Source organism: Carassius auratus, chromosome 34 (genome assembly GCF_003368295.1).
Source record: "Carassius auratus strain Wakin chromosome 34, ASM336829v1, whole genome shotgun sequence".
In the NCBI taxonomy this organism is placed as follows: domain Eukaryota; kingdom Metazoa; phylum Chordata; class Actinopteri; order Cypriniformes; family Cyprinidae; genus Carassius; species Carassius auratus.
In genome coordinates, this window is record NC_039276.1 from 16,490,805 (window position 1) to 16,508,369 (window position 17,565).

General features: G+C 37.6%; 2 protein-coding genes across 2 annotated transcripts; one reads left to right on the forward strand and one right to left on the reverse strand.

The window, feature by feature from the left end:
• Window positions 1-80: 80 nt before the first annotated feature.
• On the reverse strand, window positions 81-6,112 carry LOC113053335 (translin-like). The gene is made up of 6 exons (XM_026218259.1): window positions 5,856-6,112; window positions 5,456-5,549; window positions 5,282-5,378; window positions 5,056-5,171; window positions 4,894-4,973; window positions 81-953 (listed from the first exon to the last, which is right to left on the reverse strand). Exons 1-6 carry the CDS (start codon window positions 5,919-5,921, stop codon window positions 723-725), a joined length of 684 nt encoding a protein of 227 aa, XP_026074044.1. The 5' UTR covers window positions 5,922-6,112; the 3' UTR covers window positions 81-722.
• Window positions 6,113-8,032: 1,920 nt separating this feature from the next.
• Window positions 8,033-16,654, forward strand: LOC113053336 (ADP-ribosylation factor-like protein 5A). Its single transcript, XM_026218261.1, has 6 exons — window positions 8,033-8,400; window positions 13,832-13,892; window positions 14,407-14,554; window positions 14,635-14,718; window positions 14,870-15,021; window positions 16,125-16,654. Exons 1-6 carry the CDS (start codon window positions 8,355-8,357, stop codon window positions 16,171-16,173), a joined length of 540 nt encoding a protein of 179 aa, XP_026074046.1. The 5' UTR covers window positions 8,033-8,354; the 3' UTR covers window positions 16,174-16,654.
• The last annotated feature ends 911 nt before the right edge of the window (window positions 16,655-17,565 follow it).

The following is a 17,565-nucleotide window of genomic DNA, read 5'->3' on the forward strand; positions in this document are numbered from 1 at the left end:
TTTTATTTTTGGATGAACAGTCATTTTAAAGAAATACATGAAAGTTTAAATATGTACCAACAGCAAACCAGTGGTTTAAAAAAACACTAGATGATTTACTGATTCCATATGTATTTGCAGTATGAAACTAAATGTTTTGGCATAAATGTATTCATTTTATCTTCAAGATACTAATAATGTGATTTAATCATAGTTACATTCAAGAAAGGTGAATCAATAAGCATAGGTTATGTCTAATATAATATTTACTTAGTTCAACATCAAGAAAACGTCTTGATGTCTCGACTGAACAAGCCACAAAACAGGCACAGAACTTTTGTTTTTAACTGTATTTTTAAATGTTTTATGAAAACACCCAGAAATGTTTTCTTCCTTCTTGGTTGACTGTACAATGATTCACAAGAGAGACAGCTGATAAAAACAAATCAATAATAGTAAAAAAGCATCCAGTCAAAAAACGGGCAAACAAATGCATCTGATACATAAACATCTCTCAACATAAGTGAGAAAGAGAAGATCTCCCCACTAAAACCTGAACTGATCTCTGTCATGATGGGCAAGTGGTTTAAAAGACACCGCCCAAAGCTGCTGGGGCTTCAAAACCTCCATCCCCTCCCCTCTTCCTCCGACCACCTAAACGCTGACAGGTTTTAACCACTCTTGCAGTAATGAAGAATCCCAGCCAGGGTAGTGCCCCACGGCCTCTTGCTTTCCCACTGCCTCTACTTATCTCCTCCAGCCTCCAGCTCCTTGGCAAGGCCTCGGATGGAAAGATCGTATACCACCTCCTCAATCTTCTTCAGATCGTACTTGAGCCCATCGTAGCGCTTGCGAAGAGGGTCATTTTTCAAGTTGAGCAACCGAAAGCCATAGTCAAGTTCATTGATGAAGTTTGAGATCCTTAGCGGACGTACATAGTCCCCTGCGGTCACGCTGTTAACTGCCAGCCTAGACTAAACGGAAAAAGATGCAACAGATACATTGTGCTTTTAACTTGATTCACATTCTTTACACTCTTGTCAAAGTTTGTTCCACATCAAAAAGGCAAAACAAAATCCACAATAAACCCTCAAGTCATCCTAGGTGTATATTACTTGTTCTCTTTCAGACGAACACAGTCGGAGTTATATAAAAAATTGTCTCTGATCTTTCAAGCTGTTTAATGGCACTCAGCGGGCCGGGTGTTGCATGCATCTCAAAGAAGTCAAATAAAAAGCACCCTATCTATAAAAAAAAAAGTGTCTCAGTTGTGAATTGATGCGTTTTTGTAAAAAAAAAAAAAAAAAAAAAAAAAAATCCATATTCAAAATGTAATAATCACTTTATTGTAGCTTGCGTCAACTGTTGTACATGGAAGCAGCTCCGGGAAGATGAGATATGAGATCAATGTTGCGAATGTTCCGGTGAGTCCCATGAAAATCAACATTTGTTAACAGGAGAAAAGGAAGCAAAGTTTCCTTACTTTAGCAAAGGAAAAGTCTCCTCATGGCTTATATCATTTTGTTCTTCTAAATAGTGACAATTGTTATGAACTCTCCCCTGCGCATCCGTGTTCAACATTTCTGAGAGCCACATGTGCAACACATCAAAAATGCATCAATTAGCTACTGAAGTACTTTGTTTACCCACCAGAGCCGTATGAGACACTTTTGTTTTTTTATAGATGGGCACTTTTTATTTCACCTCTTTTGGACTGAAGCACTGCAACACCCGCTGAGGGGTATTAAACAGCTTGCAAGATCAAAGACAATTTTTTTTGTAACTCCAACTGGATTCGTCTGACAGAAGAAAGTCACACACACCTAGGATGACTTGAGGATGAGGAATGTATGGGCTAATTTTCATTTTTGGATGAACTAACCCTTTAACATTATGCAGTGCTTGCTTCAACAGCACATATACTACAATTAACATTATGTTATGTAAAGTTTTTGTATTAGGGTGTTGCAATATAATACTGACTATAAATTGATTTTAAAAAAGATGGTTAATACTGAACATGCAGCAATATCTTAAATAATCTAGTGGCTCATTGTAATAATATCGACGAGATGGCAACACAGCAGGTAGGGGCTGTTTACATTGAACACATTTTTACATTTCACTGTACTTCTTTTCCACGGTTTTCTATGTAATTATGCACTAGACTGAAATGTTTGACCACTACAGTTACATCTTTTGAGATATTCTAAAAGCATGGCACTCAAGTTAAAATAAGATCGACTTCTTAAAAGTGCATCTTGAAAGCTAACTTTTTTAATTCCAATGCTCATGTCTCAGGAATTTTATTTAAAAAATGTTTTACACAATGCGCATGAAATGCCCGTAATTCTGGTCACCACTTGTCATACAATTCTACCTTTATTTAACCAGAGTTTCTAACGGCAGCTGTAGTGACGTGATGGGTCTTTTACTAAGAAAGTGTGACGATCCCATCATATTGCGCGTTGCACTTTTCCCATTCATATGTAATAGGAGTGCAACGTCTTCAAAAGGGTTTGTTTATACATCATCACACCACAGGCCCCACCCACTGGCGGTCATTCGCTTCAACTGCCCCTTTCATGCTATTTTTAATACTGCCTTCTGCCTTTCATGCAGTGTTTAAAGTAGCTGTATGTGACTCTACACAATCTGTAAACACAGAATGAGAGCACCGAGCTGCATCCAAAGCAAACAGATCTCATTAAAATCATTGACACTTTCTAAGCTGAATACAGAAAAAAGATACTAATTCCATTTCTGACAAACTCCACACACTTGATTCTGCTGACAACAGGGCAAATGGAAGAGTAAAGTAAGTTCATACGGATTGTATCGGGTTTAAACAGCTTGTCTGGGTCTCTGTACAGTTAAAAATGTTCTGAGCATCAGAAACAAGTGGGTGGTTTAATTTTAAAGGGGGGGTGAAATGCGATTTCATGCATACTGAGTTTTTTACACTGTTAAAGAGTTGGATTCCCATGCTAAAAATTAAGTTGTATGATTGAAGGAGTATTTCTGTTCCAAAAATACTCTTTCCGGTTTGTCACAAGTTTCGGAAAGTTTTTTTCGAGTATGGCTCTGTGTGACGTTAGATGGAGCGGAATTTCCTTATATGGGTCCTGAGGGCACGTCTGCCGGAAGAGCGCGCGCTCCCGTATAGCAGCGCACTGAGAGCACAACAGACTTCACTGATCAGAGCGAGAGCGTCGCGAAATGTCACAAAAGAAGTGTGTTTTTGGTTGCCAGGGCAAGACAACCCTGCACAGATTACCAAAAAAAACAGCATTAAGGGACCAGTGGATGGAGTTTATTTTTACAGAGCATCAATGGAGTTGTGCAAGTGTTTTTGTTTGTTCCCTGCATTTCGAAGATGCTTGTTTTACAAACAAGGCCCAGTTTGACGCCGGATTTGCACATCATTTATTTCTTAAGGATAATGCAGTCCCAACGAAAAAGGGTCACGATCGTTTGTTGGAATCGCATGCGGTGAGTAAAACTGCTTCAAATATCTCAGCCTCCTTGTTAGTGCATCCCCCTCCCCTCCCGGAGACCCGGGTTCGAGCACCGCCCGGAGCGAGTTGTTGCTGCTGCTGCTCTCGTTCAGTTTCAGCCTTCACAGCTGTCACAGCTTCCAAACGCTCTCAACACAAAAACCTACTGGCGCTCGTGATTCTTTAGCTCCGCCCACACATCACGCCTCCAGCCTGTCGTGTTTTTTCCGGGAAAAATCGGTACAGACTATCGTTCTCTTATGAATATAATAAAACTAAAGACTTTTTGGAGTTATGAAGGATGCAGTACTACTCTATAGGTACTCAAGATTAACAGGATATTGAGTGAAAACGAGCATTTCACCCCCCCTTTATTGACAGTTACTCATGTGCAATAATGAGGGGAAGTTGATATTGTTTCCTATGTAATAAAAGCAGTCAATCAAACAGTGGCTGTTTAATGAGAAGCCTTAAAGGTACGATTTGTAAGATATTTGCAGTAAAATATCCAAAAACCACTAGTCTAGTGTTATATAATTTGTCCAGCTGATTACTAACAATACCTCTAATATTTTCAACTACTTGTAAATCATGAGAAAATTCCCATTCTTAACAGTGACACGGGCAGTGCAGTGGCCTGTCAATGACGTTAGTTCTTCTTCTTAGTTTTATGGCAGATTGCAACCATGGCTTATAAGGTGCATACCGCCACCTACTGTATCGGATGTAGAAACCACATGACAACAGTGTTGTGGACAGATGCGGAAGTAGCTTCGTGACAAACTTTAACTAGAAAGAGATGCCGATCTCGCTTGTGTATTACTCAACATGCGAGTTGTATCTTTACAGAAAACGTATGCTATTATAACGATCAACAAGATTAGTATAATGGGGCATACACGCCAAACGCGGGGGATCACGTCTCTAGACCTGCGCGTCTGGTCCATAGTCTGATCGCGTCTTTGCATTGACTTTGTATGTAATCTACTCGCACAAATCGTTGAACTCGCGTTAAATCCATAATTTATGTTTCCGTCTGATTTGATGGCCGTCAGCTGTTGGGTAGAAGACAACAAATCCCGTCATTCAATGCTCCTTCTTAGCATCATCAAACCACCCGATTGTTATTGTTTTGATAGTGCGCCCTCTAGTGGCAGGTCCTACAAACTGTACCTTTAAAGGACCCCCTCCCCCCCTTAAAATGTATAATTTCAGAAAATAGGTCAGAATGAGAGTTGAAAATAACCATATTTCTGCATTTTACTTATTATAAGTGAACTTCAAGAAACATATTCAAATAAAATAATCCATGTCATGACCCCTTTAATGCTCATGGCAGCGCAAATATTTAAATGGAGTAGCACATAAATTATTACTAGCTTGAATACATTTGAGAAAAAAAAAAAAAAACACTTACCAGCTCACTGGCCAAAATAAGAACTCCAGCTAGATAGTCTTCCACATCCAAATGAAACCCTTTTTCTCTGTTGACTTCAACTGCGTATGTGTAAAATAGAATTAATCTACTACAGTCTCACACAAGTATTAAAATATATACATAAACATGACCATTACATACTGCCAAGTATTTCTGCCACGTCCTCGCGTGTAACCAAGGACTCACTTTCCAGGTACACCACAAAAGCAGCAAGGAAGGCAAGTCGTTGAAGAACAAATCTCCAGTGTTCATGATACCTATGGAAAAGTGAGGATGTGTCAGGCTTTAATATAATTATCAAGGCTTGAAGCACGATCATTCAATCACTAATGGAAAGAAGAATAGTGTGCGAGGCCTTAACACTGACCGATAATACTGTTCAACAGGGAACTTAGTTTTCAGCTCTCCAGTGTGGTTTCTTACAGTGCAGAACAGCTCTCTGGCCTTTAGACACTTGCTGGGAACTGGAGGAGGGAATGAAAACGTATTCTAAAAAAAATATATGTAGACCAAAAGACTTGGATCAGTTATTTTAACTTACTGTCTTTGAAACCACTGGGTTGATGGACACTTTGAAGAACAGTGAGGATCTCTCTCGCTGTCTGCTCCAGAACTTGGACAACTTTTCTTATGTCCTACAAGAAGAGCACAGAATGATGAGTGAGCCAAGAGCTCAAATGGATTGAAAACAGCGAAATTCAAAAAGAGATCAGCAGAACATTCTGTCTAGATTTCAACATCTGTTGTACTTTATCATGTCTAATTCATGTCCTGTGAAAACATAACTAAGGATGTTATTGATAAAGCAATATTCTATGCAGAGGTTCTGCGACAATTGCATAACAGTTCAAATGGACTTCTTGTTGCTACTTAACCTTTTTTTTTAGGTAAATTATTTTGCGTTTCCGAAAGCCAGTTTAGGTGTCAGTGCTGTCGTGTACCTCTCGAATATCTTGATCGGCACTCAAAAATCCTTGGATATAGCTAAACATCTCCGTTACAGACATCTTTAAACGTGCAGGCGTGTGCGTCGCTCTTTACTGTGACCAGCTGTTCCAAACATTCACAGTTTGGATAAAGAAAGGATGTAAACAGAGACTGTTTATCAATTGTCGAGCTCGGGAAACAAACAGCATGAAGTCATCTGCATGCACGTTAACGTCTGTCCCTTGGCAAACCAAAGCTAAAGGTGCATGTCCGCCACCTACTGGTCTGGAGTGTGAAACGTACACATATGGTTTAGCTATGAATGAACTATTAATATATAGATAAAAACTGGAAAATATGGTGTCTTTCCCTTTCATAGGCTAAACACATTAAAAGAACATGCTCACATGTCCCTGCTCAGTTTTGTCTCATGATGATGTAATCCTAGCCTCTCTTCATGTTACTGGTGGTACATCAAATATATATGAATTTTGTATTGTTTTTTTCACAATGTTGATTTATATATAGCTGTTCTATCTGTGGTCTCATCTTTAATATTTTCCCAGACACCTTCACTGTTCAATCATTTGAAAAATTAAATCTAATAATAATAATACATTAAAAAAATGGGTGTGTACAAAAAAATAATCATTATATAGATGCAATTATACAAGAAATTGTGAGTAAGAAAGCTGCAGGATATGTTAAATAAAGTATGTGTTACAAAACTATTGTTCGTGCTTTTTAGCCTAATTTTAAGCAGATGAGAGATACATAAATGCTTACTTCAAGATAAATCACTAATGCATAGCAGTTAATCAGAACTATCAGCAGCAAAGCAACCAAAATCACAAGAATAGACAATTGTCGTAATTATAAATAAATAAATAAATAAATAAGAGAGAGACTGAGAGAACACTATTGAAGGGTCTTAATTCATTCGTTCGTTTATTTGACAAATGCAGGCCTAATGAATTGCACAACTGCTTTTATAATAACAAACGTATTAATCAAGAACCTCGGATAAATATTTTATTCCTTGTTTTTATGCATTGCATATGTCTTTTTTAAAGAGTCTTTTTTGTCACATATTTATTATACATGTTCGTAGAAATACTATCTCTAGCATCACGATCACTCCACTATGCTGTCAGTGAGAGTGTGGCTTTATCATAAAACCTAATGTGCTGCCTAGCTAGACCGCATTTCATACACCACAAACATGCCGAGCTTTACATCCCGTTTTAAATACCCTGCCACGCTGTCTTGGTAGACTGCGAACTATGGATTTAATACAGCTCGCGAGAGTGACTTCCGGCGAGTGTTGCTTGGCCGAAAGCGGTTGTGGCCATAGACATGTGAGCCGCCATCTTGGACCGGTCGCAAGCTCCACTCAGTGTAACTTGTTTGCCAGGTGCAATGAGCTGTCAGCGCATTAAATTAATCATATCTCACTGAATACCTAACTGCTTTTGACGCGGGTTTTTTTTGCTGCAAAGGTCATTCATGCAGCTATGATACAGGACACATGATTCAGCGTATTTTAATATTCATAATAGTCACACAGTGACATTTTATATTCTGATATAATATATAAGTGTCCAGACGCCCAAAATCTAAATATGTGAGGTAGGATATTTATAAATCACACACTATAAATATGATAAAGAAGCAGAAACAGATAGTTGCAGTAAAATAAGATATTTATATTTTATTTAAGTTGAAGAAACAATTTATTATAATTTGTGACATATACACTCTCTCTGGTTCTCTCTCCCTCCCTCTCTCTCTCTCTCACACACACACACACACACACACACACACACACACACACACACACACTTCTCCCTCACTCTCTCTGTCTCCATCTCACACACACACACTTCTCCCTCCCTTCCCCTCTCTCCATCTCACACACACACACACTTTTGAGGTTATATCTCGTCGCCGAGCGGCCAATAGGGCGTCTACTTATATGATGTCTATGGTTGTGGCTAGAAGAGATACAACAAAAACCGGAAGCTTAATACATTGAAATTTCTACCTATTAGATTGTGTTTTTTCAACGTCTACACCTTCCCCAACCCTAAACTTACACCTTACAATGTTAAAAATAGCAATAATTGAGATTTAAAGTGTGAGAAAAATTACGCTATATTGATGTGCGCATGCCCAGTAGTTTCTGCTGAATGCCATGATCGAGCCTAACCGCCGTCAGCAGCTCTGATTGAGTTCAGCTTTGTGACTCTCGTCTCACTGCAGCAGAATCAAATGAACGCCTTCATTTCACTTTCTACCAAGCATGACAGCACTGAAATAATGCAGTATTTAGAAATCACATCCTTACGAGACATGGATACCATTCACAGGAAGATATTAAAGGAGTGAATAACTGTTACCGAGAGCACTATTTTATACCGATCTTGATCGTTAGCTTAGCGGGCTAACAGCAGATAGATTTTCAGCCTCTGCTGCTGCTGCTGGGTGGTGAAGCCCGAGGCCGGACACCAGCGATGGGAATCATTTTCACAAAATTATGGAGGCTTTTTAACCACCAAGGTACGTAAAACGGTATATCCATAAGTATAATTTTATAATATTCAATTTAAGTGGATTTTTACTAGCTAGGAAGTGCCTGCTAACGTGCTGCTGTAGTTTCATTTTAAAACGGCGATGGTGGTGCTTATATACGACTTAAATATGTATTAACATGTTGTAAATACAGAAATATTCTGTGAACGTATGTCATTACATTAAACAGTCGATAAGGCTTCAATACGTCTGGCTAAGATGGTCCAGGACTGGCTGTTGACAGGTACACACACTGCTGTCAGGTTCAGTCTCTGTTTATATGGAGGTTGGAGCCCTGATTTATGTATTCAAACCTTGTGACGCCCTTATGGTATTTTCATGTAAGAATAAATGTGGTAATACATATATTTGTTAGCATTTTGGGGTAAATATGGGTATTAAATTCCCCTAGGCAACGATGTATGGTTTTATTTACTTTTTTTTTTCCTTATATTCCACTTTACAGTGACATGGTTTCATGGACTGTATTTAGTTTGGTATTAATAAAAGATAAAACCAAACAACTCACCAGTTGTGGTTATATCAATATAAAGTAAATGTGAAAGCAAGTTGTCAGTACTTAGAATAGATTAACCTGCTTATTCACCAGGAGGTAGCCTAGGAATCAAAAAGTGAAACACCCATTGCAGCACTCTTTGCCTTTTTTTAAGCCAGATCATCCCCTGCCATTGTGCATGCTGGGCATTTAGCAGTTCAGGACAGCCTGTGTGTCTCTGACGGTGGTGTAATCCTCAAAGCACTTGGGTTTGTGTCAGAACACGTCCATGTGATAGCCAGTGGTCTCTCATTTATTATAAATTGTGTGCGATATCCATAAAGCATAATCTTGTTTGAAAGATTTGCACACCAGTGTATGGGCCATTACGCTTGTTCAAATTGTAACCTATAACCCAGTGGAACATTTCTCTTCCGTTCTCACCTTACTCATTAGCTGAACAGATCATTGTGATATGAGTGAGCTTTGTAACATGAGAGCTGGAGTCTGTTGCCTACAGTCAGATGCAGTAGTAGCACTAAAGGCGACTTACTATTGTTCTAAACTTAGGGGTCTGTAAAATTTGTAATGTTTTTGAAAGTCTCGTATGCTCACCAAAGCTGTATTTATTTGATAAAAAATACAGTAAAGCAATAATATTGTGAAATATAATAAAAACGGTTGTCTATTTTAATGTATTTTAAAATGTTATTTATTCATTTGATGACAAGTCATCATTACTCCAGTCTTCTTCAGTCTGTGTCTTGATCCTTCAGAAATCATTCTGATATGCTGATTTGATGCTAAAGAAAAATACCCATTATTATTAAAATTGAAAACCCGTTTGCTGCTTTTTATTTTTGTGAAAACTTTGATATTTTTTTACAGGACTCTTTGAACATATAGTTCAGAAAAATTGCATTTATGTGAAATAGAAATCTTTTGTAACATTAAAATATCTTTACTGTCACTTGTGATCAATTTAAAGCATCCTTGCTAAATAAAAGCTTGCTAAAAATGCTTTGTTTCTGCATCAAACAGCAGCACTGACACACACAAGTGCTCAAATTCTTTCAAAACATTTACTGCAATAGACAGAAGTGATAAGATGATATAATCAGAGCCTGTGAACGGGTAGAAGCCCTTCTTGCATGCTTTGTACCCCTTAGATTTTTCTCTGCTTATTCCTCAGTTTCATGTCTGGTCTTGTTCAGGTTAGTATTAAACCTTCCATGAATAAACTTTTAGAATGCAAGAGTAAGGTTTCTGTGAAATTTTTGTCAGTCTTTGGCTTGGGATATTGCCACTGAAAATGAAACCCTGCACTTTGACAAACCAGCTTTGTTTTAGTTTCAGCTTTGCGTTACTTTTGTGTATTTATGTAGTGTTAATGCCTTACAAATGAAGCATTTTTCTTTGAGGTATTGAATATTGCTGTGACCTCTAGAAATAATCTAAGTGATGTCACAGACTGAAGTTGTATAGATTATTAGCTGTTGAAATTGCACAAATGACTTATTGACCACATTTCAGAGTTTTTCAAAAGAAAGTAAAAACATGTATTAAAGCTGGATAATTTACAAATACCATTGCTTTTTTTTTTTTAAGCTCTGATAGAAAGAGAGACCTGGGACAGTGTGACTCGAGCCACCTTTTTAAATCTAAACATCAAAACAGTATATTTGAATGTGATACACACCTCATGTTTGTCCTATTTAGCCATGATCTTTTTTACTTCAAATGCAGGGGCTTGGTATTAAGCTATTTTGTAGGTTCTTGTGAATAAAAGGAATGAGAAAGCAAAACACTTCATTGGAGTATTAAAACACATACATTGCATTTACAATACACCCTAACCTTTGGACCCTCTTTGTCATATGAATGTTTAGCTGATATGATCATATCAGCTTTAAAACTCTGAGTGTCATCAGTTTCACAGTGTGTTAGTAAAAGCATCGCTTTGGAATGCTTTTATTTGAGCTTTTCCTCTTGTTTGTTATTTTCAAATTAACTGGCCTAAGTTAACAAGAGCAAGACTATAAGGAAAGATTATATCTACAGTACAGAATGGCCTTTTGAGAGCTCTCTTTTTTCTCTTTCAGACTAAACAAGCGTAAGTGTCCTGGAAAAGTGCATTGGTCTATCTAGTGTGCATACTTGTGACTCAGGGGCTGTTTACATGATGTTTTCTGCCAAAACCGGGAAACATTTTTATGCACGTTTACTCTTCGTTTACATGACAATGGACTGAAAAATCATCCGAAATTTTAAAGTGCATGTTTTTGAAAACAGCACCATTATCGTTTCCGTGTTAAGCACCCAATATTGGAATCTTTGAAAACGGTGACGTCATGTGCGTGTGTAGTACGTGTTAAGTATGTAGACATGCGCAGTATTGATTTTAAAGGCAAGTGCGTATAAACATACACAACAATGGCGGAGTACATGGTACTGTTGTTGCTGCTCAAGCGTGGATTTACTTCACCAATATTACAACCAACAGCAGAGATGCATCATATACAACATGATCGTCACTTTCCTACAGGTATTGTTTACTAACAAGGTGACAGTGCAAACTACTGGCCTGGCAGCGTTTTTGGCCATTTTTGCTGATATGTGTAATGAGAATCATTTTGCAAGGGAAAAACGTTTCCTTTTTTGACTACACCATTGTCATGTAAATGTAGCCTCATTTTCCAACACATCTAAATGGGTGTGTCTGAATATGCTTGAATACCAATTGCAGGTCTTTAGTAAGTCTACTCATGGTGTTGACTCTGATAATAGGTAGTCTTTCCTCTTTAGTTTCTTTCTCTTTATTCTCCAATTCTTATTTTCTGTCAGTTAGGTTCAGGGCGTCTTGTAATTGATGACCTATAATGAGAGAATTCAGAATATTTCTAAACTGGTTCATTCAGTTGTTTTCAGACTATTGCGGTTATAGCTTAGTCATATTCAGGCATCACGTATGACAAATTTATCGTTTGGTTGTATTTTTGTCACGTTAGTTTCAGTAGATAAGAATCACAGCAAGTGTTCAAATGTTTCCCCACATCCTGTTTGTGGATGCTGATTTCATTTCTCCTTTTCTATTTAATGGTTTTATCCAAATTGTTATTGTATCTGGAGTTTCTAAGAATTTTAGATATAGTTTTTTGCAACGTGCTTAAGGGTGCTGCACAGCCACAGCGTAAAAATAATAGTAATATTAAAATTGAGAAACATCACCGAGATGCTGGCTGGGGCTCCATTTTGTGGTGTTTCAGCAGACCTGATATTTACATCCTGATTATACAGCTGGCCAAAATGAGTCTAAATAACATCAGTACTTTATCAAATCATGTTTTATTTAGGTATTAAACAGTTCCTTTAAGGGCAGGAGCTGGGCTGGATCTATTGGTCTCAAGTCTAAAGCACGTTTGAGACATGCAGCATGTTTTACTGTGTGGGTTTGGCCATTATTCTGTTCTTTTAGATCTGCTCCGTTCCTTGTTATTGTGAGAAGACTTTGACTCCACCCATTATACTTTCTCCTTTCCAAAGCGCTCTGGCAGTTGTGCTCCTGAGGCTTCTGCCATTGCTAAGCAACCATGACCTGCTCTCTCCATGAAGACGCGGAAATTTCAGCAAAGGATAAATGGATTTGCAGCACAAAAAAATCGCTTTCAGTAGCTCTTCAACATTGTTACGGGAAAGGATGAAACTGAATGTTTAGTTCTTGTCACATGACCTGCGGTGCGCTTGCGGCATTCTGAAAGGTGAGATGTTTTTAACTCGATGCGGTGCGGACGCGTCTGGAAAAAAACAGGCTCGTCGCACCACGTCGCTTCCATTGGAAATAACGAACTTGATGGCGCAAAAGACGCAATATGTGAACGGCCCCTAAGAACTGCGGTCTTCTACAGCACTTCAAATATGCCGTGGAGAATCACAGAAAGTGACCGAATTCAAGAACATTGTTACGCCATCTCTCAAGCAACGAATAAACACTGCTAACTTGGAGAATGCAGTGAAAACTCCTCCTCTTGCGTCTGCCCTAGACCATCGACACAAATATCTCAGGTTTCTCGATGAAAACATGAGAGAAGAAAGAAAAACTTTTTTGAACATTATCAGAACATTTTCCTTAATGCGAGTGGTGCGGATGCAGCCGCCGTCACCAACGATGAAGAGGATGTTCTGGAGCCATGTATTCCACCAGATGAGGATCCCATTCAGTGGTGAAATGAAAACACGAAGCGCTTCACAAAACTTATTAGCTTAGCACACCGTTATTTGTGTGTCCCACCAACATCTGTGCCTTCAGAGCACGTTTTCTCCATGGCTGGCCTTATTGTTAACAGACTAAGGAGCCGGCTTTCCCCCGATCATGTTTACATGCCCGTGTTTCTTAACAAAAACATGTAAAACAATAGGAAAAAAAAGCAAAAAAGATTTGCTGACAGCAAAAAAGTTTCAAAGTTAAGTGTAGGCTACGTTCTACAATAGCCTAATTGCAGCAGGCTGCTTTGTTTTTTCTTTGTTCACTTTTTTTTTTTTTTTGCGTTTAATCTGTACTTTTGTTTGTTTGCACACATTGTTAAATGTTTTCAGCTGCAAAACATGATGTGTAATGTTTAAGCTTATTCTGTGTAAGCTTGTTCAAAATGACGGAAACAATAAATGTTGCTGAAAAATAACGTCTGTCTCATTAAACTTAATTTAAATAAACGAATATTCGAATATTAGTTTATTGTGAGCTCAAATATTCGAATGTGATCTTTACGGAAAACGTCCATCCCTAGTATAGGATGACACCTTGCTCAATAACACGTTCAAATATCGGTTTTACAAGTGTTTGTGTATTAAAGATGGTAAAAAGATGAATGGCTGCAATTAAAGTGTTTTCCGAAACATTTATCCGTCTTTCTGTTTTTCTGGCAGAGCACAAAGTCATTATTGTCGGGCTGGACAATGCAGGAAAGACCACCATACTTTATCAGTTGTAAGTATTGCAATAAATTATAAATCTAGCAGTCCATTCTTGTTTTAAGCAGTTAAAAACAATAATATTATTACAATTTAGAAAACTGTTTTATTTGAATATATTTTAATACATCATGTATTTCTGTGATGTCACTGAATTTCCAGAAGCCATTACTGCAGTCTTTAGTGTAACGTGATCCTTCAGAAATCACTCTAAAATGCTGATATTGAAAACAGTTGTGCTTCTTAATATTTTTGTGGAAATTGTAATACTACTTTCATGTTTCTTTAATGTATAGACATTCAAAAGAAAAGCATTTATTTAAAACAGAAACCTTTTGTAACATTATAAATGTTACTGTGACTTTTGATCAATTACATGTGTCCTCTTTTAATAGAAGAATTGATTTCTTAAAAAACACAGGTTTACACCGTGGTATGATTGTATCATGCAAATTACAGCTTTATTTGCGTTTATTTGACAACACCATTCGTTGTTCTTTTCATGCTCATGTCATTTTTGTAATCTCCAGCTCTATGAATGAGGTGGTGCACACTTCACCCACTATAGGCAGCAATGTGGAAGAGATTGTGGTCAATAATACACATTTCCTCATGTGGGACATTGGAGGACAGGAATCACTACGCTCCTCTTGGAACACTTACTACACTAACACAGAGGTAGGTGCTCTGAGACAGCTGTAAAGTTATCAGGAATTATAAAGAGAGTGTCTCATCAACACGTTTCTCCTGTTGTGTAGTTTGTGATCGTTGTCGTGGACAGCACAGACCGAGAGAGAATCTCAGTGACCAGAGAGGAGCTCTACAGGATGTTAGCCCATGAGGCGAGTATATGTATGTCACTATGAGAAGCTGGTACCGCTTGAGTCTTCATACACACGTCTTTGCTGAAAGGATTGTTCTGAGAATGTCCGGTTTTCTCTTCTGTGTCATCATCACACTACATGATTTCCTTTCCACTTTTCTCTTCATTAGGATCTGAAAAAAGCTGGTTTGTTGATTTTCGCCAACAAGCAAGATGTGAAGGGTTGTATGACCGTTGCTGAGATTTCCCAGAGTCTTCAGCTTACCTCTGTCAAAGACCACCAGTGGCACATCCAGGCCTGCTGTGCTCTCACTGGAGAAGGGTAAGGCCACAGAAACCTATAGAGCCACATGAAAAACATCCAATACAAAGATCCACTTAAATGATTGTATTTCTCTCTCCATTAGAAGAGAAGATGTAATGAGTCACAGATTGTGTAAAAGTCTGCTGTTCTAGTCCTTTTGGCTGAAAATAGGACTAGCATCAATAGAAGTTATGAATCAGTATTAGATATCTAAAAGCTGCATAGACAGCAATTACCATGAGACAAATGCAGACATGTCCTTGTGTTTCCAGCACATGCTTGTTTTCATTAAAAAACAAGAACTTTGAAACTATAACTTTGGAGCTATGGCCATTTCTGGCACATAAGAAAAAAAAATCATGCTTTGGTAAATCATAATTATGATGTTGTCATTGACAATAATGTCGTAATTTAATAATGTTTGAATTTTTAGGTTATAATTTTTGCTTTTTATCTAGACATTTTTACTTTGCCAGTTTGACTTCTAGGTAATATAACAACGTTCAAAATTATGAGTATAAATAACTGAGAAATTCTTTTTTACAAAAATTTGAAACCGAGAAGTCATTATGGCAGTCAAAATGGTGACAAAATGTTAAAATGAGAGAATCCCTCATTTATGAAAAATGGAAGACCTTGGCAGTCGTTATTATATAAAAAGTAGAAATGTTCAATTTAAAAGTCAAATTTATGATATGCTATCTCAGTTTTGATTTCTATGTCGTCATGATTTGCCAAAGCATGACTTTTATTTCTTATTTAGTGGAAATTAACTTTCATAGACAACCCTGGCCAAAGCAAAATTTCACAAAATGTATAGAAGCACATTCAAATTGCACTTTTTCCAAATCTATTCTGACTGGTCTGTGGATGCATACAGATACCAGAATGCACAGAAAATTATGTCGAAAATATGTTTAAAGCGGTAATGTGATCCGGAAAGTATGAGTGGACATCAATGTTTGCTGAAAAGACTCAAATTCACTTCAATTTATGGCAAGGTCATTAGTTCAGAAAGACAGAAAGCACACATTTCTCTCTTTGGCCAATTTACAGAAAGAAAGAAATTAAAAAGGAGCATTGTTAACTGGCTGAGCTGAATGTCTCTTTCCTGTCTGCAGGCTCTGCCAGGGTCTAGAATGGATGATGTCACGACTGCGAGAAAGATGACCTTTGACCTCAGATAGCAGTGTGCTCTCTGTATCTTTCCAACCGGACGTGGAGGCCGGTGGTCGCTCACTGTGAAGGTGACCCAGCGACGTCACCTGAACTTGTCTGATTAATTTATTACAGATTATTGCGAACTGTGAACAGACAATTTGCAGCTAACTAAAAAAGTCAGGACTTGCGAGACCGCATAAACCCAGTGTTTTTCTTCATGAATGGCTATTGAAAGAGAAATAGGGTGACACAGACCTTGGACTAAGAGGACTAGTCCCTAGCTGAGCGGAACCCTACCTGGAGTGGCCTCACTGCTTTGCTCAGCTAGCTGACATGGTGTTTTCCGGTGTGTACAGTCCCAGTATTTTCATTAACCTTGTGCCTGCACCTGACTCTCTGGTACCTCTGGACTGAGGAGACACATTACCATGCAAGAGGAGACTGCACTCATGTATAATACAACTCAATAAAGTGTTTATATCTGTCATGACAGACGTTTCACACTTTAATTCTCTACAGATTTTCCCCCACAGAGCTTTAAGCACTGTCCAAATGTACAAGGCTGATCTATAAGGTTATTTGTTACAGCTTCTTTGTTACCTCCAGGGGGCGACACATAGTTTGAAAGTAAACTTCTCATTTTAATTGTTATAAAGGAACTTAATTTGTTTAATTGTTCAACTTAAGAAAAAAGAAATCATAGTTTTTCAGTACATACCACAGCCCATACACATAATATTATAAGAGTATTTATAGTGGAAAAACTTTTTTCCATTATAGAGAACCTTTTGTGCAATGGAAAGAATCTATGGATGTTAAATGTTTTTCACTGAACCATCAATGCCAATAAAGAACCTTTATTTTTAAGAGTGTAGTTAAATTTAAATGTAAAGAGAAAGTGTTTTATTATTATTTAAAATGTTTTTAATGTGGATAGATTATTTTTGTAATTGAATTTGGTATCACTGGTAGAAAACACAATGGACTTTAAAACGGAAAATATTTTGCTTGAAATCTGATCAAGGAATATGTAAATATGGCATCAATGCCAAAATAAATAGCAGGTACCACTGTTCAGGATATTTTAGCAGCTTTTAGAAAAAAAAAAAAAAAGTTTATCTAACCTTCTTACCTTATTTAGTGGTAAATGTTCTTTATATAAGCCATTAATTGGTATTGTTATGGAGCTGTTATGATGCTTCTCTCCACAATGAAGAGTCCTTGACCCTCGACTTACTCTCTCCAAAAAGATGATCTCATGCAGAACATCAGTGCCTAATAATGTGAGATACCATTAACCTGATAGTTATTTTTGTATCTATCTGAAGCAGGACAACATATGGATGAGGCTGTTAATATTCATAAACTCTCAGTGTACTTGTTATATATATATATATATAT